Raw genomic sequence first — 22,055 nt, forward strand, 5'->3', positions numbered from 1 at the left:
TGAACTGTGTGCTGTACGCTGTCAGAAGCAGAATCATCAGGTCTCAGGCTGGCTCAGATTTACGTGCCGAATTCCCCAGTGCTTCTGCTGACATTAGTGACGTTGCCAGACTGGGTGATGGGGATTTGAGGCCTGTGTCTCACTCTGAAATGTGCCAGCCCTGGGAGTGTAAGCACGTCTCTGTGTCCAGCAGGTCTGAAGGGAAGCAGACGGGGCGCCGGGGGAGAAGCACATCGCTGAAGGAGAGGCAGCCGGTGCGGCCACAGAATGAGAGAGCCAACAGCCTGGACAACGAGCGCTCCCCAGACACCCGGCACCACCTACAGGTGTGCACAGCACTGCTGCCTCTCCAGCCACTTCTCCTCTCTGTCTCCTTCTGCTTCAAGCTCTGTCCCTGCTGGGAAGGAACTGGGCCCCACAGCTTCAGGAAGAAGGGAATTTATGTCTTGGCTAAAATTTTATCTTCCATCCAGTCTGCTGGGGTTTGCCAGCTTGTAGCTTTGTCAGCCAGCCATAAACTTGAAACATTGGAACAGATTGTTAGAATGAGAAATGGATGTGTTGAGAAATTACTCCTTTGAAATAAGGCAGATTGCTAGGGACTGTCTTGTGCACAGCATACACGCCATGCTTTTGTTAGCTGTGGGACATCTTTCCCTCCTTGAAGGAGATTGTATCTGGCTTCTATGAATCTTAAGCTCTAGGACTGCTGTTAGTTGGTATAAAGTGATGTAAGTAAAAGTGCATAGAGAAAGAGTAATGGCCAACAAATCCACGGTGGTTAATGTTGAAGAGGCTGCAGAGTGTCAGTCCCAGCAGCCCAGTGTGCCTTTGCTGGTGAGTTGACTGGCCAGCATGCACAGCCACCTCGTCAATTGCAAGAGCTGGAGCTGCAGGCTTGATGGTTAGAGCTGGCACCTCTTAGTGTTCTCTTCTCTGTGTCTTTATTTCCAGATCCCCAGGAAAACGGTGTACGATCAGCTAAATCACATCCTGGTTTCTGACGACCAGCTGCCAGAAAACATTATTCTTGTCAATACATCTGACTGGCAAGGCCAGGTAAAGGCAGGAGACATTACCTCGAGCACAGTTCTCCTGTGCTGTTCCTCCTCAGGAATGGACAGGCCTTGAGCTCTGCACTAACAAAGTAGGTTCTGCTGCCTGCAGAGTGTCCAGTGCCCACAGGCTGGATTTGATCTAACCAGGAGATGCTGGGATCCTAGAAAGCTTTGCCACCTGAGCCTTTCCACAGAGGTGTTTTCTCCTCCAAGCAATGCCATTCCTTCTGGTTAGCAGCACACTGGGAATATGACTAAACTGTTGCACTCAAAAGCCTCCTAAATTGTGGTCGACTGGGACAAAGGAAGCAAGGAGGTCTGACCTTATGGTGGTTTAGACTGAGATTTCTGAGCATAGGTGGTGAACAGGAGAAAATATTTCAGGTCAGCTCTGTAGCCATGTACACATGCTTGTGATTGCTGACTGCAGGAATCACCCCATCCTTGCTGAGTGATAGTTGTTTTAAGAGCCCTGAGCAATACTTTCTTTTGCTGACAACATGAAACAGTTTGTTATGGGTTTGGAACAATTTTTGCTCCTTTTGGCACCTTATTCTGAGAAAGCAATAAAATCTGTATGGAAGAGGACCAGTGGACATGTGCTGGGTGTCAGTTGCCTGGGGAACTTGTGCCAGGCTTGTGGAGATATGTTGTCTGGTTTGGCTTTCTGCTTCTGGAAGAACTAGGGTCTCACTGTGTGAGAGAGCAAAAATACCATCTGAACTACTGGTTCCATTTTCTCTATACTTGGAAGACAGAGAAATGCCTTCTAGAGATGGACAGAAGATGTTGTAGATTGTCTTCCAGGGGTTTTGGCAGCTTGTGTCTGCAGTATCAGAGGGCCTGAGGGCTATGGACAGGGGTGTACAGATCAGTCATGCAGAAATTGAAAGTATGAGATAATTACTGAGTGCCATAATTATGTCCATGTGTACCTGAGGTGTGTGGTGTCCCCATCAGCTGCATGCAGGGGAAACAGTCCTTCATGAGGGACATGTGTCTGGCAGCACCCTTCCCTTCCTTCAGTGTTTAAGGGTGGGCAGAACATTGCATTTCTTTAAAATGGAAATTAGAGAGATGCAACTGCACTTCCAGAAGCAGGCAGGTAGACAGTGTCTGCTCTTTCCCAGTGCAATATGCTAAGTGAGTGGGTCCTGCTGCTGCTGACCTGCCTTCTGTGGCTGTAAAAACTGTGCTACTCTAGAGTTGTCATTGCCACATTGGAATATGGTGTTGTGTCTGTCAAGAAGATGTTGCCATTTTTCTAGAAGGAGAGCTTTCCTTTGGGTGCTGTGCAGGGAGGAGGCATTTGTGAAGTAGCCATATGACCTTCAAATCAGACACAAGGAGAGTGCCTAAGGGTGGGTGTGAGAATACTCAGGGAGGTTGGGGGAAGCACGTTTTCTTCTTGTGACAAACTGTACCAAAAAAAAAGGACTCTAAAATGTTCTGTTCTCTCCTCAGTACCTTTCAGATGTCTTGCAAAAGCACACCTTGCCAGTGGTCTGCACATGTTCCTCTGCTGATATTCAGGCAGCTTTCAGCACAATTGTCTCCAGGATACAGAGATAGTAAGTTCTCACCTAGCTTGTGTTGTCTCAGCCCTAAAAGCCTCTCAGCTCCTGTGCCCCAGGACTCAGGGATTTAATTTCTCAACTACTGCATGAAACCTTTCCGTTCTCCTGTCCTGAAGTCAGAATTGTGTGGCTCTTCAGCACTTATCCCTACAGGGTACTGCTGTTCTGCCTCCTTTGGGGGCATACAAGTCACCAACAGTAGTGATGGTCAGAGGTTGTGCTTTGGAGGCTGCCTCATGGGTCAGATGCATGCTCCAACAAAGCATGCAAAACTTAGAAGGGCGTTTTAGATAGTTCTTGCTCTCCCTTCCAAACAATTCCCAGATTAATTCCTCAGTTCCCGAAGTCCCCTACTTACCTGCTGAGGGCTGTGGGTACCTGAGAGTGTTCTCTGACCCAGCAGTTAGTAGGTACATCTTAACCTAGATAGTCAAGCCCAGCCCTTTTAGAATATCAAAATGTGCAAAAGAAGGAGCAGGGAGACCAATTAAGAAATTACTGAAGAATGTTGTATTTCGTTAATAATGTTTTAAGCTGCTCAGAATTGTTGCAATATTGCCTTGCGTATTGAACAAATTCTCTTCTGCTATAATTGTTATTAACCAGTTGGGGTTTTTTTTTTGCTGCTTGTTCTGAAATACGTGGTTGAAAGCACAATTACAAATATGTTTCCTCTTTTTCCGTCTAGCTGTAACTGCAATTCACAGCCTCCAAACCCAATTAAAATTGCAGTGGCAGGAGCCCAGAATTACCTCAGTGCTGTGTTGAGGCTCTTTGTAGAGCAGCTGTCTCACAAAACCCCCGACTGGCTTGGCTACATGAAATTTCTGATCATCCCTCTAGGTAAATAAGGAATGGTGTTTCTTCACAGGAAGGGGAATGGGTGAAATCTGCTGTGTTCCCTCAGGAGAAGCCTTTCTGGAGCTTTGGCTATAGGTTAAATGAGGCAAATTGTTACATGACTGTGTAGTGCTGGTGTTGCTGCTGTTGTATGAGTGAATTTGACCTGTAAGTTTCTGATGCCCAAGTCTGCTTGTAAGCCTTTTGTTTGAAGCAAGGGGTTAAGTACTACCATCCCATACAGGGAGACTCTTAGGCACAGAATATTGTTCTAGAAGCCCTTTTTCCTGACTGAAATGTTAAATTCAGTGGGCACTGTGTTTACCAAAGCAATAACTGGCCTGGCCCCTATAGAAAATGTTAATAGAGGAGGGGTTGAAAATTTTTAAAGGCTCTGAAACTGCTGAGAATTTGAATTATTCAAATCACATGCATCTTTTGACCTTTCTCTACATGCTGGTCTGCTCAGGTTTGTCCCTCAGTTTTCCAGCACTTTATGTCTGTGGTCCTTCAACAGCTCAGCAAGCCTGCGTGGCTGGCAAGTTCCAGCTTGGATTGCTTGTGGTGAGGGAAGTAGAGTGGACTGATAACAGCACCAGGGGTCTTCCTGTAGTCAGAAACACGAGGAATGTTGTGGTGGCAAGCCTGGGAGGCAGGGCAGTCACTGGTGCTGTGGGCAGGGATATCTGGGCAGTGCTGGTGTGCTCCAGGGCTTGACTTGTGTGGACAGAGCACTTAAGAGATGGAAATAGAATACTTGAAAAGCACTTTTTGCTGGTGTTTTCCAGTTTTCTGGGTTTGGGAGCAGCTAATGGCAGTTCCCATAGGAATCAGAAGTTACTACCAGCACCATGAACACTGGGATTAGGCTATCCATTCAGTGGTGGATACATTTGCAAAAGTTAAATAAAAAAGGCAGAAGAAAAGAGCTGGATTCTTCTGTGAAAAAAAGGCATTTAGTTTCCAAAATGGTTGGCAGGAAGAGAAGGGAGAGCTCTATAGGGAGTAAAAACAACAACAAAAAATAATTTCTGCAAGGTTAAATGTGCTTTGAATGAGAATCTGTGTCTGAGATTTTACTACTCACTTGCTGACTGTCTCCTGGCCTCAGAAGTAGAGTTTTCTGTCCCACAGTTTTTAATGAAATGAAAATACTCTTTCTTTGAAAGTGAAACACGAGATTTAACTCGTGTGGCTTTGGGTCGGTTTTATAATCTTAAAACTTTCTTTTGTAATCAAAAAAGAAAAAAATTACCAGGCACTTTGATAATGAAATGCTTTAGAACTGTGAATTCTTTTTAAGTTCTACTTTAAATATAGAAACTCCTCTAACAGGACCCTTTCCATAGAAGTCTGCAGTATTTCCTGATCCAATCAAGTGCTTATTTCTGGCCAGCTCTCTGGCAGTTCATTAAAGTGATTGAGGAACCACCTCTCATTTCTGACAATTGAAAAAGCACCCAAGACAGAATGGTGACCATGCCATAAAATGTCTTAAAGGAAAAGCCTCTCTGCTGCTCGCAATACCTTTGAAGTAGAGTTGGTGGACTTTTTCCATGGATGATTTTACCTTCTGAGTCCACAACTACACAGTCCAGTGACAGAAGGGTCAACCTTCAGTGGTCTATTAGCAATCAGAAATGCTCAGTGTCTGTAAACATGTGAACTGGGAGGTTCAGTCCTGCTCCATGCTACTGATACTTTGGCTGTAAGATTCTTTTACTGTCTAAAACACTACATAAACAACTGAAGAGGGGAAAACAAAATAAAATAAAGTGTTAGGGGTTATTTTGGCTGTTTGGGGTATTTTAACATTTTGTATAGCTCCCCCGGGTAAAGCCTTCCTGTTGATTGCTTGTTTCCATGTGCAGTGTGTTTTCCCAGCATGTGGGAAAGCTTCTCCAGTACATGGTGCAGAGCTGTGCTGTGTGCACTGCTTAAAACTCCAGTGCAGGAGAAAAGATAGGTCCCAGTCTCTAGTGACACTGAGGGCAGCCCAGAGGGATCTCCTGCTTTCACCTCTCTTTGAAGTCTGGAAATGAGCTTGGAGATTTGGAGGACTGAGACAGTGGATTTATGGTTTGGGGTTTTTTTTTTCCACCAGAGCTTTCCTGGGCCATGGTGAGTACAGTTAAGCAATTGGGGTCATCTTGAAGAATCTGTCAGGTTTCCAGTTACCAGCTGGTGACTCAGCTGTTGCAGCCTCTGGAATCATGGCTTGATGTGCAAATTTGGTGTGCAGGAAGGACAAAAATAATGTGATTAGAGGAATTCTGAGGGTGCTTCATGGCTGACTGTAAAGGTACTGGACTGGTGCTGAGAATGACTGCCAGGTGATGACTGGGAAGGGTGATCCTGGCACACCTTTCCTCCTGTGTTCGAAGACTGTAGAGGTAGTCTACAGGGGATGCTAGGGGATGTTTTCTGTTTTGGTGACACAGATGGCCTAGAATGAAGGTGGCAAATTTTTGTCATCTCCCAGGGCAGAGTTTGTCACTTGACCACCTTCCCTGTCCTGCTCAGTGTAAATGTGAAGTCAGATCTCCATGCAGGGCTGGCAGCTGGACACACAAAGCTTCTGCAGGGAGCTCTTTCCATGCCCATGGAGGAGCTGAGCCACAAGGCTCAGAGTGAGCAGGGACCTGCTGCATGTGCCAGTATTCACCAGGTACTGTAATCCTGGATCTCTTTTTTCTGTCACAAATTGCAGCATATTTATTGAGTTTATAGCCCTTAAACAAGCCTCCCTGGGTTGTTTTTCCTGGCTGGGGTAAATTGCCTCTTGTTGCCACAGTGTTGCAAAACAGCTGTGGGGTGCAAATGGTGCTTGGAGGAAGGGGTCTGGCTCCTCTTGGCAGAGGTGGCCTGGCTGTGGTGCAGCCTGTGGGCAGGAAGGGAAAGCTGCTTGCAAAACTGAGAGGCTGACATGGAGACCTGTAAGAGCCTTTGTGCCTTCCAAATCATTTATTTCCTCAGCAGTTTCCCAGTCCTGTTTTCTTTGGCCTTTTAAAATTTAATTTGTTAGGGGGAAAGCGTCAAGTGAAAGGTATCAGCATGTTGAGGCAGTCCGCACTGGGAAGTTTATTTTCATGCTCTTGTAGAGATAAGCTGGACTAAATGACTTGGTTATAATTGAAGAAGTTTATTTCTGAGGTGTCTAGTGTGGTTTTGATTTTGAAGTTTAATTCCTTGCAGATCAAACCCGCACTTGTGTTCAGTGCTGGAGAGCACAGCTGTCATGTTTTCCTTTCTTTCTTAGGCTCTCATCCAGTGGCCAAGTATCTGGGGTCTGTAGATTATAGATACAACAACTTCTTCCAAGATCTAGCCTGGAGAGATCTGTTCAACAAACTTGAAGCACAGACCACTGGTAAGGCTCTGTGTCTGTCTGGCCTGTGTGGGATGAAAAGCTTGAATGAGTAATTTTAGCAAAGGTCAAGTAAATACAAGAGGAAGGAGACAAGTGTTTTTGTTCCTCTTTTCTCCTCACTCCACCACATTCCCATTTCAGATGCTGACCTTTCTGAGTCTTGCACATGGTGGTTTGCAAACAGTTATTGGCTCCCAGAGGCACTAACTAGCTGCCTCTGAGTCATGCTGCTCTTACCTAGCTCTCAGCTTTGTACTTCGATGTGGAGGTCTCGCTACTGAGTTCAGTACATTGCTTTCCTTCGGGAACTCTGCAGCCTGAAACGTTTGGAAGCTCTGGGAAGATTAACTTCTGTTAGTTTTGTGTCAGAAAGACCCTGCTAGGATACTTGAAAACATTCTCAATAAAGAATTTTGCTCTTCACCAGTGTGGTAACAAGTGGGAGCTGCCCTAGGTCAGACCAACAAGTTCCTGTTCTGATCTGAGTTTGTTCTAGGCCAGATTAAAGCCTTACTTCATGTTAAAATACTGATTTGTTTAAAACATGAATGCTTACAGTATCTTCCTCCATTTCTTGAAGAACAGAAAGAAACAGGAGAGAAGAGGATTTGCAACATTCAGGGCTATGTGAAAGCCTGAGATCTGACACTGTTGTGGGCAGCATTGCCCATACAGAAATTCCATTAGAAGGAAAAAGCCTTGAAGTTTGTGTAGCACCAGGAGCATGGGGATGTTGCAATGTGGTTCTCCCTGTTGGAATTGCAGAGTTCTTGAGACTCCCAGGATGCTCCTGGAAGTCCTCTAGGCTTCAGAGGAGAGACCACTTCATGGGTAATTGTTCAGAGCTGTTTCCAGCAGATGGGGGTCATGGCTGGACAAGGCCTGAGGGAGCCTGATCTGAAGGTGAAGTCAGCCCTGTTTGGAGCAGGAGGCTGAACTAGAAATCTCCTGGTGTCCTATCCAACCTACACTTCCTCTTAATCCTGAATTCAGGGAAGAACTGGTTTCCTTTATTTGCTTGCTGCACTTGAAAATGCAGAAGAATGTCAATACAGAGTGGATTTTTGTGTCTGAATTAGGAATACTTCATTACCTCTAGAAATCCAGAAAGAGCCACATCTCTTCCTTAGTTGGTTATATACTGCATGCTATGAGGAAAATTCCACCTCATTTTTGTATAGTGCAGACTTCTTGCATACTGCATTTTTTTCTGTGTGGTGGCAACTGCACAAAAATTCTGTGATGGCACAAGGAGATCTGGCAGAGAATTATGACTCTTTCCAGTTCACTGTTCAAATACAAAGAATCTGCCCATTAAAATGCCCATTTTAAAGTATGGAAGTGCCTGTGGAAGGTCGCTTGTGTTCCTGTGATCTCACAGTTGAGGCTTTTAGGTTGAAACCAAAGAAATATGGAAGGCATTTGGGAAATGTCTTTGTGTGGACTTGAATGAACAGCAATCTCACAAATACATGTGATCTTTGTGCTCTTCCTACCCTTGTGTGTCCCTCAGTCTTTTTGGTCAACTCAGCAAGGCCATGAGCTCATTAGAAACTCAGATAACTCAGTGCTGGTGTGAGCAGAGCAGCTCACCTGGGAGAGAGGGCCAGGCACTTTCTTCAGCAAACACCTGCAGTCAAGGTATGAAAAAGTCTAAAGGTGACTCTGGGCAGGTACAGAGAAAAGCTTTTAACAAATCCAGAAGACCTCAGATTCAGTCAGAAATGCTGAGTACAGATTCACCTTTACTGTGCTCTGGGGTAGGCAGAGCTTCTTGTGCAAGGTGCAGTCCAAATGCAGCTGGCTGGGCCCCGTCAACAGATGGAGGACAGTGCTGACAGTGGTCTGAGGAGTCATTTGAATGCTTTTCCCTCTTCTCCTGCAGTTTCGGAAGCGCCCGACGTCGTGTCCCGGATAACGCAGTACATAGCAGGGGCAAACTGTGCTCACCAGCTGCCCATTGCTGAAGCCATGCTGACCTACAAACAGAAGAGGTATGACCCCCTGGTCCTGCTGGCTCCCAGGACTGGCAGTTGCTTGAAAGCAAAGTGCTTTTCTCATGTCGTGCCAGCAGTCTGAGAACTAAATGGGAAAGCCCTGAGGAGCCTCACTGTAGCCTGCACCCAGTGGTGTGTCCCACTCAGTGAATCTGCAGCAGCAGGGTTACTTTATGTGCAGTGATTCTTGGTTTTTTGAAGATATAAGAGGTTTCAGGAAGGTGCAGGCTAAGCAGGGTGGGGGTGCTTAGGTTCCTTAGATCTCTCACCACGGCAACCTTAGGTGTGCAAGACTGGACCTTGGCATTCTCCGACAAAGCATCTTCCATGAGACCTGACCTTTTTTACACTGGTGTTTAGGCAACTAAGCCCCTTTCTTTTTGGAGTGTAAATAGCAGAGCTTCTTGCAGGAGAGACAAAATCCTTGTTGATTGGCAGTTGCAGGCTACCAGGACTCTTCCTGAGGAGGGCTGACAATCACCAGATTACATTTCAACTTTTCTTTAGGGATAAGCAGGCTGTAGGAGGGAGGACTGGGGCCTGAAAACAAGGTTCAGGAGTATGTAGAGCCTCCTTTGGCCACAGTCCAGAAGAAGAGTTACTGTCACTGAAGGGTAGAGAAGCACTGTTATTAAGAGACAGAGGAGAATAATAGATTTGAACTCAACTGATGTGAGTTTTCTCAGTTAGGGACTAGCAACTCCCTATGAGACATGGATGTTGTTAATTTTTAATTACTTCTATTTGATTTTTCATTTTTGGTCGATTAACATCCCTTTTTGATGTCTCCTTTGCCTAAGAATTGGGAGAAATTAAAAGTGTGGGTAGTGTCACTTTTTCCCCTTCTTTTTGGAAATTCTCATTGTATATTGCTTTTCTGTTCCTGTGTCTGTGCTCATGTTACTGTGCAGGAATGATTCAGTGGAATTTCACCCATTCTACATGTTTTTCCTGTATTTCCAGACTGACTAGTCAGGTAAAAGAGACTAGTCTAGTCTCTTCATGTATTTGTGGACTTCTGTAAAGTTAAGATGATAATAAGGATGAAATTTAAAGAGCTACAGAGCACTTGAAGCTCTCGCCTTCAGTTTTGCATTTCGTTTTTGGTGTGAAGGCTTACCTTTGTTACCAGTAGGGAGCTCAGAAATTCCAGTGCGATGTGAACCCCTTCTGAGGCTGCCTGGTTCTTTCTCTCCACCCTTCAGGTGCTGGGTTCTGCACTGCTTTCCACTGCCTCCTCTATTCTGTTACAGCTTCATTTTTGTCATTAACACACATATAAGGGTTTTGAGTTTCTAGTGTGTCCAGAAGGTCAGTTCAGCGCTTTGTTGGGAAACAGCTGAAATGTGTTTGAGCATCCCCTGCCCTTAACCCTCCCTGCAGTGTGCGGGACTGCTTTACCAAGCTGGTCTGATCCAGTTGGGTTTGACACCCTTTGCACTCTGGTGCCATGCCTGAAGTTGTTCATAGTTTTAATTTAGGAGGTTATTGGGAGAAGAGAGGTTGCTGAAACTTATGGTCAGACTCTGGCATAGCCTGCAATCTCTCAGTATTTCTGTGTGTCTGCCTTAAAATAACTTCTGCTTTCAGGTCAGTACTCCATGAGCAAAGGAGAGTGAGTCAGAGGAACAGCCTCTCCAGTAGAGCATGGGCAGTTGTGCCTGTTGCCTTCCTTTAGGAATGGGGGTCTCTGTCACTGGCAGCAGCCTATGGGAGGGTATTGTTAAAAACAACACAGGGATTGTGTCTCCATTAGCACTATCTAAACAAATGTATCACTTTGTTGTAAGTATAATAACACATTTATCTTTTTCTTTGGTTGCTTCCTGAAAAGGAAAAAGAGCTTTCATTTTGATTTTACCATAAGGTATCAGTTCCTTTTAGGTTCCCTCTCCCAGCTCCTATCTCTTTTCCCGGTGAACTGGTGATTTGTGCCTTGTTTAACAGCTCCTGCGGGTCTGGGTTGCACAGTTTGTGCTTCAGGTTGAATTCTGCTCACTGCTTTGAAACTATGGCATCTGCTGGCAGAATGCATAGCTGGAAGTGACTGCTGTGCCTTTGGACCACACATTTGGGTCCCCAGCACGTAGACTGAGTGGGAATGAGGGAGTTGTTGAGAGAGTAGCTTAGAGCAGGAACACATGGAAAAGGTGGGGTTTTTCCTTGCCTTTTCCCTTAGCCATCAGAAAGATACAGTGTAGCTCCGGAAGGATCAGGATTGAGAAAAGGCTTTTCAGTTCCAACGTGTTGGAACGGGACTTGCTGTAGGTGGCACTCAGTGGCTCAGGGTGGGGATCAGTGTCTGAGTGCAGGCCAGCAGATCTCCTCCTGGTAATCAAAAATTTGAGGACTAGTCTCTTACTGGCAGAGCATCCCAAATGTATGGGTCTTCTCTGAGCTTAAGAAAGAGAAGAGGGATGTGTGCTAGCAGTGGAGCTGTGCTCTCTGAGCTGCCTCCAAAACCCCCATGCTCTGCAGGGTCACCTGTTTTGAATCATATGATTATTTGACATTTTTTATTTTGTACTCAGCACACAAAGTTACTGCAACTCCCTCCCCCCTGAGGCCAGAGGTGAATGACTTCTCCAAGGCCAGCTTTCAAGGCAGTGATCCAGGCAGAAACAAGCAGCACTACCTACAAATTCATTGCAAGAGAAATTTCCCAGAATCCTGGCATTTGCTCTGTTAAACAAGCCCTAGTAGTCCAAGGAAAGCCAAGCCAGTCTCTAGGATGTAGCTGTATGTGATGAGCTGCTTTAAACTCTCTTGCCAGCTATCCCTATTCTGACCGACCCTGCTCTCTCCTCGTGCCCTTGTTCTGTTTGTCATGGCAGAGATTGGCGCATGTACTGCCTGTGATGGACTGCAATGGTGCCAAAGCTTTGTCCTGGTCTTCCGGAGCATTTGCTGACCTTACCTGAAAGCAGGGGGCTGGCTATAAGGCGAGGGGTTCATGGAGGAAATGAAGGGCCATTGCAGTTCCTCTGAGTTACACTGGGTGACTGACTTCATCTGTGAGCCCTGGAAGAGGTCCTGGTTACTGAGTTCTGAAGGAACAGTGCAATCCAGGCAACACCTGGGGAGCTGAGACCATGGGAATGAGTTGGGCCTCTCACTAGGAGGGGCCTGTCATTGATGTTTCTCTGCATTGTTTTCTTGAAAGAAACCCTGTGGTATTTGAGGTCTGAGATTCAGCGCTCACTCTTTCTCAGTGCAGCTGGATTGCTGGTCAGTTCTGGGCTGGTGTCACCCACTGTAATTCAGTGCCCAGCACAGCTCATGCCATGTGGCTTCTGGATAGCCCTTGCATGAATCTGGGGAGCAGCCTGGCTGTTGGAAATGGAAGCGTTGTTCACTTGTCAGGGCAAGGGCTGGATCACTGCCTGCCTGATTATGGGTTTACCAAAAGCTTTTGAGAGCACTTCCCAGCTCTTGCTCCCAGTTCCCTTGGATTGGAGGGCTCCTATGCAGTAGGAAGCCCAGATTACAGTGATCCTGCCTGCTGTGTGTCTCAGAGGCCCTGCTGGGCAGTGGCTGAGCACAGTCCAGGTCATTGCTCCAAGTGCTTCTCCTCAAATACACCCTGTGGCAGCTGCTGGACATGAATACAGCTGGCAAACAGGGGCCTGGTCCCTCCTCTGGCTCAGCAGAGCTTGTGTTATCTGGCTGGTTACTGCAGAAAACTCCTTGGGCAGCTGCTGGAAATGCAACAGGAGTGCAGCAGAGGAGAGTCAACGTTCAAGAAATTACGGATGTCCTGTTGATTATGTTCAGCCCACCACAGGAATATGAAGAGTGCTGGAAAGGAGGTTTCTGGGAAGGCTGAGAGGAGACTCATCTGATGTGTCATGAGGAACCTGGTGTTGCTTTGACCCTTATTTGGTTTGAGCCTGGTGGAAGCAGGGCAGTGTTGGCCAGCAGGCAGCCGGAGTTGCCCAGTGGGCAGGACAGATTTCATATCGTAGATGAGCAAAGAGTTTGGGTGCTGCTGGTGCCTGGCCTGAAATGGCCCAGAGTCTGCTAGTCTTTCAGTGATCAAAGTCCTCTCTTTTCTGTTGCCTCCTTCAGGACTTGACTGGAGTAAAGGTGGTGCCTGACTCCTGGTTAGAGAGATGATACATCAATAACTGCTAAAAATCACAAATTTGAGCCAGGTCTGGCTTTAAATTACAGCTGAGGTACCAGGGCCTTCAGCAGCCCTGTGGGTAAAAATAAAACCGTGGACATGTGGGGTTAACTCTCTGTAGCCTAGGAATCTGTGCAGCTGAGGTAGGGAAGCTGCCTTTCCAGAGATGGGAGATATTTTAGTTGCAGGGCTGTGGCAGGAGGAGGAATCAAAGCGGCTGTTACCAAGGTGAAAGATTCTGAATTAATGTTTTGGGATCTTGAGATCCTGAAGAACAAGAATTGGGAAGAGCATGAAGGAGGAAATGAGGAACAAGCATGATCATCTCATCTTTTCTTCATCCACATGAAGAGCAGCTGTTTTGATAGGCTGCATTTCCAGTGACACATGTACAAGAGCAGAGTTCCCAAGAGGACCTGTGACAGGACTAGGCTAGCTGAGCTGAAATCCAGCTGGATTGCTTCAGGAACAGCCTGTGCATCATTGTGAGCCGTGGTGAATGGTGACTGAAACAAACGATGTATTTCAGAATTGCCGCTGAGCTCTCTGCAATGGAAATCAGGCTCCCAGGGGGAATGAGAGTGAGTTTTCTGCTGGAACTGGACACGGTTTGTTTTTTTCAGAGCTCACAGCAAAGCCATCCAGCAGCTGAGAGATGACTGGGTGGCTGTTGTGCTTCCCTCGCTTGGTGAGTGGGACTCACTTTCTGCTGGCCTCCAAGCCCATGGAGCTAAAGGAAAGAGAAAAGAGCTGAGCCTCTGTTCTGTGCCTCTCCCAACAGTCTGTGGTTTTCCTCGTTTCCATTTGCAAACTTGGAGCTGGACACGTAGTGTTTGTAGGAGATGTGTTTGCTGGGCCCTGCATTTGTGTTTGCAAAGATGGGACCTTTCTGCCTTCCAACATGGAATCAGGGACTTGGTCACTTTATCCTGCGCTTTAGGAGAACAACGAGGGTGCAGTGTCTGAGGGTGTGAGGTGGGAAGGGAGCAAAGGCCCTGGCTTTGCCTTAAGAATGGGCAAGCAGAGCTGAGCCAAAGCGAGAGACTGTTTGCAAAATCACATTCTGCTTTGGACCATGAGGGAGCTCTGGCTGAGTCACGTTCACTGCAGTTTTATGTCATTCTTTCCTTGGGCCTTAGAGGAAAGTGTCCAACCTGTGCTGATCACACGGGTTAACGACCTTGTGCATTTCGTGCATTTCTGATCCATGCTGGAAATAGCACAGAAATGCCTGCAGTATTTGTATTATGCTACTCCCAGCTAAATTTTGGATGAAAGCGGTTCTGGATGTTTTTTTCTGAGCACTGGGGGATGCACAGGAAGAGAAACATGAGAAGTCTCAGTGTTTGTCTGCTTCCTACCTGTTTCCTGTGCTCAGTCACTGAGAAATGTGTGTCTTGCCTGTGCAGTCACTTCCCTCTGCTGACCTGTAGTTCCTCCAAACGTGTGGATGTGCTTCTGTGGTCTTCTCCTCGCCCCGTGGCTCCATCTCTGATCTCTGTTGCCACTGAAAGGAGGAATGGCTCCGCAGGCCCTTCTGGCCTGCCTTCCTCCCCACTCATCTCTTCCTCCTCTTGTCTTGCCAAGCCTCCCCCTAATTCCTGCTGTGTTTGACTGTGGCCTTCACTGCTGGCCTTTCTGCACCCTCTGCTTTGTGGCGGGGCCAGAGGGGCTGTCCCAGGTGTGTGTGGCGCTGTCCCCAGCCGCTCCGGGGGCACGGGGGCCTCTGCCCCGCCGGGCCCAGCCCTGGGTGCCCGAGGGCCCGTGCCTGTGTCAGCTGGCCGCAGCAGGGAGGGTGTGTGAGTGTCAGCGTGGGTGTGAGGGCACGTCCTTGCCCGTGCTGCACCAGTAACGGCTTTGTGTCACGGCTTGTAACCCGCGGCAGGGCCACTGCTTGGGGATGTGCAAGCTGTGGCAGCACGGCTGCAAGGGGGGGACGCCCAGGAGGCCGCGCGGCCACAGCGCCTCGCGTTCTAGTAAGTAACACCCATTGCTCCGGTTTCGTGGCAGCAGATCCAGTCTCCCCGCGGCGGGAGGCCGGGTGCTGTGGTGACTGCCATGCCGTCCAAGCATGTTTTCTCTGGGGAGCGTGAGGGAGGGAGCAAGAGCCTTTCCCCCCAGAGACGTGCCGTAGGCTGTGCGCTCCTACCCCGGCCCAGCGCAGGCTCCTGGTGCTGGCAAGGGGGCCCTGAGAGGAGCGGTGAAGTGGCGCTTGCATCCTGTCCGTCCCTGCTGCATGCTGGAATGCCACTATGGAGTGAGTATGGTGCCCGCCGTGGAGGCAAGCTGCTAACAACTCTCTTCTCGTTGCCTTTAGCCCCGACGAAGAATCTTCACAGAAGTTCAGTCCTTGTCGGGGTGAGTGTTGTCGTGGTTATGCTGTCTTAAGCAGCTGGAGTATGTTCTCAGGTGTTAACCTAAATTTAAACGGGTTTCTGGAGCAGGGCAGAAGCCATTGGATGCTCTAAGGCAGGTTATCAATGTAACAATCTGATGGTTGGGTGCAGCTGCCTGATATGTAGCAAAAGTCTAGACACTTCAAAAACTACAGGGTGTATTTTATTCTCAGACAGGAATGTGATGTGTCCCTGGAACCTTATTAAAGGGATTCTGTGCCTAGCATTGCCCTGGTTGATTGTTTTGGCCAAATTCACTATTCCAGTGTCAGTCCTCTGCAATGCTTGTCACTTATGGTCTCCCATCCTCTTAGTATCCCATCTATTCCTTGAAAATTGAGAGTACATCCCAGCAGGGAGATTAGTTGTACCACTGTTATGTATTGGGATAGTCCCTCATTTTCTCCTGTCCTTAAGTGTTTCCATCTGAGGTGCCAAGTGTCTGGGCAGGCCACGTTTGTTCTTCTGTCAGCATATTTTGTGCACTGTGTGCTCTTTGCTTTTTCTAGCTTCCCTCCCCTATTTGACCATGCTCTTCATTCATTAAGTTTTAGGTGTGAAGTCATTGACTTGCAGCCAGAAGAAATCCTTGGGCTGCTCTTCAGCTCTTGGGTGTCCTCTTCCCATTTCTGCTGCTGTCTTGCACTCTGGCCTTGCTGTGCTCTCTGTGATGCTGACGTGTGCATGTCCCCTCTGTCCCCAGCGGTGTGTCACAGCTCCGCTGAAATCCCAAGGCATTTAAAGGACTTAGTCTCTCTTGCCCTCAGGCTGACCCTGCTTTCACTCTGGTGTCTCCTTGTAGTGAGAGTCTGTCTCTGAAGTGTTCCTGAGATGACATCCACTTTTTGTTTGTTGAAGGAGAGATGCCTTCTGCAAAAACAGAGAGACACAGCTACCCAATTTGTTCCCTGCTGATGGGCTTTGCTGGGAACTTGTATCTCCCATGACTGCAGTTCTTGTGATGGACTGTTCTTACAAAACAGCTGTTTCACCTTTCGCAGTAACCTGAAAAGCTTAGAGGACTTGGAACATCCCAGGCTGTTGTTTGGCTCTGCAAGCTTTTTCCAGGACTGATTTAGTCCAGTATTTTATGCAAGCAAATGGGTCTCTGAGTGTTTATCCAGTTGTTCTAAAATGATTGTTGTCCTGACATTGGCACTGCTTTTCCAGTCTGGATTTGATTATCTGAAAGGGGTGTCATTGCTTTGTTATGTACATAACATTGCCAACCCCCAAAAAACTTGCTTTGAAGGCACAGACTGACTTCCTGTGTCACTGGTGATGAGTGTCAAATCAGTGCTGCTTGCTCCTGATTCTGAAGCATTCTGACAGTAATGCCCTGTGAAACACGTGAAACACATCTGAAGAGTTTGAAAGGCCAATTGCAGGTGTCTCACAAAGTCTGAGGCTGGACATGAACATCACTGAGGCTCTTTCCCTCAGCTGCAGCCTGCTCAGAGCTGTTGGACAGGGAAGAGAGGGAGTCAGTGACTTCTGGGTTTGCAGCTCTGATGTTGGGTGCACTAGGCTTTTAGGGTGTCAAACCTGGTGTCCTGCAGCTGGACTGTGCAGTCTCTGACCCAGAAATGGGCAGGGCAGTGCCGTGCTGCTCAGCTGGGCTCAAAGTGCTGGGAGTGGAGCCTTAGGAGGGGCCAGATGGGCACAAAAGCCAGGCTCAAGCTGCCTTGGGCTGACAGCCAGTTGTCTGGAGAGTTAACAGGATGTGCCTCTTCCTGGAGGGAAAGGGGGCTGGCTGCTGCAACTTTCCTGGATGGAGGCCTGTTGGAACTGCAGTGTTCTCATGCACCTCCCTGAATGGAGGGAAGGCAAAGTGTTTAACCTTGTGTTCTTCCCATCTCTGAACTTGAGCATCTTCAGTCAGCCAGCAAGGAGGAAAAGGCCAGAAGAGATTTCCTGCCTGGCTTGCAGATCAAGGTGGCTGCAGGCAGGTTTCTGTTTTGCTTGTCCCTCCCCTAACTCTGCTCCTCTTGCTCACAGTCAGTGACAGTCTCTGAAACATCGTCTTGGCATTTAACACATACAGCACACATGGCTGCTGCGCTCCAGAGCCTGATTTGTTGCCCTTTGGGTGGAGACTGGCCAAACTGAGCTGCAGCCTCCTTCTCCCAAGCCAGTGTGAGCCCTTGGGGAGCCTGTGTATGCACTGCTGAATTCATGATGGCTTTTTCAAGACTGGATCTAAATCAGAATCCACCAGAGAGCCTGACAACTCTCCAAGATCTACTGTTGAGCATACCTCTCCCTGCCCTCCAAACTCTGCAAAAGTGTTTTGCTTCTAATAATTAACTTTTTTTTATTATTTTTTGATCTATATTACAGAAATGTACTCCCTAGAGATGTGGTCCAGGCATGGTACCTGGTCGTGTCTGAACTTAATGATCTTCTGTTCTCAAACCACACAGTCTGCATGACATAATTTCTCATTCTAAAGCAGTTTTATTGACCTGAGCTCCCTTTGCAGCTCTTTCCCGTTTGTCAGCATTTGTGTAGGGTTGACATTAGCCCTGGATGCATGTTTCTTAAGGACCTTAAAAAGGCTTTTTCTCTGCACTGTTGAGAGTGTGATCCCTGTGTACCATAGCAGATTATCACTGCAAAAGGTCTCTGCTTTCATATCACCAAGGGCCAGTTTATCTTTCTAGGCATAGTGTGTTCTTGGGAGTTTGTTTGCAGCATGTTCTGTTCTACAAGTTATTGCCAGTGACATTTATCATTAATCTTAATGTGCCAGCTGGTGACTGGCCACACACATTTGTGCCCTATTACAGTGTGATCTGGATTGTTCTGACCTGTCCATGTGGTGGTTTGTCCCTGTCTGCCTCCAGAGGCTTTGGTAGGGGCTTTATCTTCTTTGTTGGACACTTCCCTTGCTTAGACAGTAGATAACTCTGATCAGAAACTGTACTTTGTTGCTTCTGTGGTTTCTTAACAAACCCCAGCTATGCTGCACCCTGGAAGTGGCTGCTCTTGAGCAATGGAAGGAGTGTGTCTGCAATTTAGCAGGTGCATCAAAGCAGTGCTGAAGGGATATTTCTGAGCCTTTTTCTCCCTGGAGTTGCCATTGCTTGGAGCTGATGGGCTGTGCAGAGCTGGGCAGGTCTGTAACAGCTCTGCAGGTTCTGTGCTGTCCTTTGTGTGGGTCAGGTAAGGGATGTGAGCTGGCACTGCTTAGTTGGGCATTGCCAGGACCTGCCTGGCTCCTAGAGGACTCCTTAACTTCTCTGACTGTAGGGACAGTGCCATGCAGAGTGCAGAGATGAGCTCAGTGCTGGGGTTTGGGTTCCTGAAGTTCAGGGGGCCCTTGTTTGATAGAGCTCTTCTGTTTTGCCCCCTTTAGGTGGTGAAGGTTGGAATAGTGGAACAATCTTCTGCAACATCAGGTAAGGAACATCTTGTGTGTCCTTTCTGTGTCCTACAGTAGGTGGGAGCCTGACTTGACAGGCTGAGCAGATTTGTCCATTGCTGATGCCTTGGAGCACTGTGAGGTGGAGTTGGATTTTTTTAGCTCCCAGTGCTTTGCCTGCAGAAGAAGAGCCCCCTCTCTCGGGACAGGCCCTTTTTTCTTGTTACTTTACGTGGAGCTTCAGGCCAGGTGAGATTCCCACACCTCCATCCAGGGAAGCTCTACTCTCATGTTTGTGCAAACATCATTTTTCTAATGCTGTCAGTGGGGTGGATTCACTGTTCCAGTTGTTTGAGGTTCTTGGTTCAGCCTGAGGAGGCAGTTCATCAGAAATTCATGCCTGTCTCCCTACAGTGGGCTCAATTGCTGAATGAAATTGATCTCAGTGCCTGGGAACTTCAGGGCGGACAAAATTTTAGACCCATTTATTTTTTATTGGGGGAGTGCAAAGCTGATATACAGGATACTGTCTGCTTACATACACAGACGTGGGGTGATGCTATTTTGTCAATGAGAACTTATTTTTTTCCTCCTTCATATGCACAGGAATATTGTTTTCTTTGTGTTGGGATTGTTTCTTGTATTGCTTCACTGTCAAACCCAGATTCTTGTGGCCTGGGTTACACACAGGTTTGTGCATGAAGGCAGCCCTTCTGTGGGTCACCCCGTGCTGCCACAGTGCTCCCACCATCCTGAAGGGCCAAGATGAAGGGGATGAAGCTTTGGTTGTGGAGGGTGGAGGCAGGTGGAATGGGGAGATCCCTGCAATCGCCCAGAGGTGCTGGATTCCAAGAGTGGTTGCAGGGTGAGATTTCCTGCTGATCAATGAGCTGGGCTGTGGCTGTGCAGGAGGCTCAAAATCAGCTGGGAGCAAACCCTAGCAGAGCAGATGCCAAGTGAGGGACACCAAGGAGTGTCACTGTCTGTGTCTGCCTTGTACCCAGGCATACAAAGCCCCTCAGAAGTGTGGAGCCAGTCAGAACTGATGGGCCAGCTGACCTCTGGATTGAATCTGAACAAACCTGTGCAGCAGGAGCATGGACAAGGAGATTGAGCTTTATTCCACTGTTCTGTGCTGTGAGACAAACCCAGACAAACTATTTAACTTCCTTTTTTTAAGGTGACTCTGATGACGCAGCTCCCTCAAGCTCTGTTGTCCTTTCTTCCACCCCGCCTTCCGTGTCTCCTGCTGTGAAAGAAGCCTCCCCCACGCCCCCTTCCTCACCATCTGTTACAGGCAGCTTCTCCTCCCCAAGGTAAAACCATGTTTTGTCTCCTTACAGCTCCATTGGCTGGCTTATCTGGCATGCACATGCCAGAGGAAAACACATTGTTCATCCTTAGCAAACATTTAGAGTTGTCACCTTTCCCCTTCACCTCTTTTGCCTCTGGAGTGGTTGTGTCCTTGCTGAGGCTGACAAGGAGCTGGGGAGGGCAGGAGGGATCTTGCACTTAGTAGGAGGGCTGCATGTCTCAAGGGCAGGATTCGCTTGGGAAGATAGGTATTCAAAAAAATTACTGACTCTTACTGCACGTGGGTGCCAGGCTAATCCCTCATGATTCTTATGTTTGTAATGGCCAAGTGAGTGGAATGTCAGAGTGACTTTTGAAGGAACTGATGACTTTCTCTGTGAGGGTAGTGCTGGCAGATGTAAGGTGGAACTGCAGCTCCCATTCATGTGTGTGCCTGAAAGAGCATCTGAACAGCAAGGGGGCTGCACCTACAAGTAATACTAAGCCCTGGTTTAGCTGAAATTTTTAAGGGTGAAGGGAGAAAACCCTTAGTAAGTTGCCAGTAAGACTTGCCCTGGCCGTGACTCTTCGTTTTGTTGCTGCACAAAATGTTGGTGTAGCTGTCTAACACTTTGTGTACAGTTCTAGTACTCAGAGGCACTTGATGAAGTTCCCCTTGATTTTGTTAACTCCCCTAAACCTCTAAGGGAACATAGCAGCAGTCTTGTGAGAAGGGGGAACTAGAAGCATTTGGACTCTGCAGTTTAGGAGAGGAGAGGAAAGCAATAAGCCGCTCAGGTTGTGTAAAGTCAGGGGTTTGGGGTTTGTAGGGGCTGACAGAGCTCTGGAACAGGTGCCCAGGGAGGTTGTGGAGTCTCCCTCTCTGGAGACATCCCAAAACCCACCTGGATGCATTCCTGTGTCATCTGTTCCAGGTGACCCTGCTTTGGCAGGGGGGTTGGACTGGGTCATCTCTAGAGGTCTCTTCCAACTCCAGGAACTCTGGGGTTCTGTGAAGCCTGTGGCACAAGAGCTGGGGGCACACAGTGACACTGCAAGAGCTCAGTTAAAAGGGAGAAGGGAACGGACCATGTCTGCCTCTGCTGCTTCTGTGGCAGCAGCAGATCAAAGAGGGGTCAGAGAAATTCACAGACAGCAGATCCATTAATGGCTACTAAAGGATGTTTCAGGGATGTCCCTTCTAGCATCCCTAATCCTGTGATTGTCAGGCTGGGGAAGTGCCAGGGGCTGGGCTTATGTGCCCTCCCTAAGTAGCATCCCCTGCTGTCCCTGTTGGAGACCAAATGGCAACCTGTCATCTGACCGCAGAGTGCCCTGCAGAGACCTTTAACCTCTGACTTCTTAAACTGGCTTAAGAGTTCCCTTTTAAGAGGAGGAAATAGAGATGTGAAAGGGCCAGGTTAGGTGCCTAGCACTGGAAGGTGCTAGTGCCCGTTCACCTGTGCCAAGGGCCCAGTTCCCCAGGCTCCTCCTGGTGTGTCCCTGTGGTGTGATGGCAGGAGAGCCCCTGTGTGCTCCAGCAGCAACTGGCTGGCTGTGCAGAGAGCTGGGGGCTGTGCACTCTCCAAGGAGCAGACCTGAATCCTTATTTGTGAGCGGGATTTCTAAAGGAGGAAGTGGTTTGGGGACTGGTGCCACCACAAGTGTAGGGTATTAAAGTTGTGAGCCTTGGATGTGATAAATCTGAAGCTGACACCCCAGCTCTAGGAGTCTGATACTTTTTGGTTTCATACTGTGTGGTAAAATCATCAAGAAATGAGGAAGTGTAGGTTCAACATTTTTTCATCTCTTCTGATCCGTAAGTGACAGCACAGGGGGTGGAGAGTGACCAAAACTGAATGATTAAGCTGTGTGTTTAACTAGGAATGGAACATAAAATCTTCCTTAGGCCTAGTGAATATTTGCTTGCTTTGTCTTTATGACTGAGTTGAGAAATGTGATGTAAAGGAGCCTTAAAACTAAAAGCAGCATCCTCAAAGAATTTCGCTTCCGAATATTGCCCTGAGAACCAAA

The 22,055-nt window shown here is 47.8% G+C and overlaps 1 protein-coding gene across 1 annotated transcript in view; it reads left to right on the plus strand.

Annotated features, from left to right (window-relative positions):
* PACS2 (phosphofurin acidic cluster sorting protein 2) overlaps positions 1 to 22,055 on the plus strand; it is a 76,175-nt gene that overhangs the window by 45,021 nt on the left and 9,099 nt on the right. The window contains 12 exon segments of the mRNA XM_066324835.1: positions 194 to 326; positions 955 to 1,059; positions 2,523 to 2,629; positions 3,324 to 3,478; positions 6,735 to 6,845; positions 8,731 to 8,839; positions 10,677 to 10,709; positions 15,286 to 15,320; positions 15,913 to 15,920; positions 18,723 to 18,765; positions 19,909 to 20,044; position 21,687. Coding sequence (XP_066180932.1) covers positions 194 to 326; positions 955 to 1,059; positions 2,523 to 2,629; positions 3,324 to 3,478; positions 6,735 to 6,845; positions 8,731 to 8,839; positions 10,677 to 10,709; positions 15,286 to 15,320; positions 15,913 to 15,920; positions 18,723 to 18,765; positions 19,909 to 20,044; position 21,687 — 976 coding nt within the window.

The sequence above is a fragment of the Sylvia atricapilla genome, chromosome 9 (assembly GCF_009819655.1).
Source record: "Sylvia atricapilla isolate bSylAtr1 chromosome 9, bSylAtr1.pri, whole genome shotgun sequence".
Taxonomy (NCBI): domain Eukaryota; kingdom Metazoa; phylum Chordata; class Aves; order Passeriformes; family Sylviidae; genus Sylvia; species Sylvia atricapilla.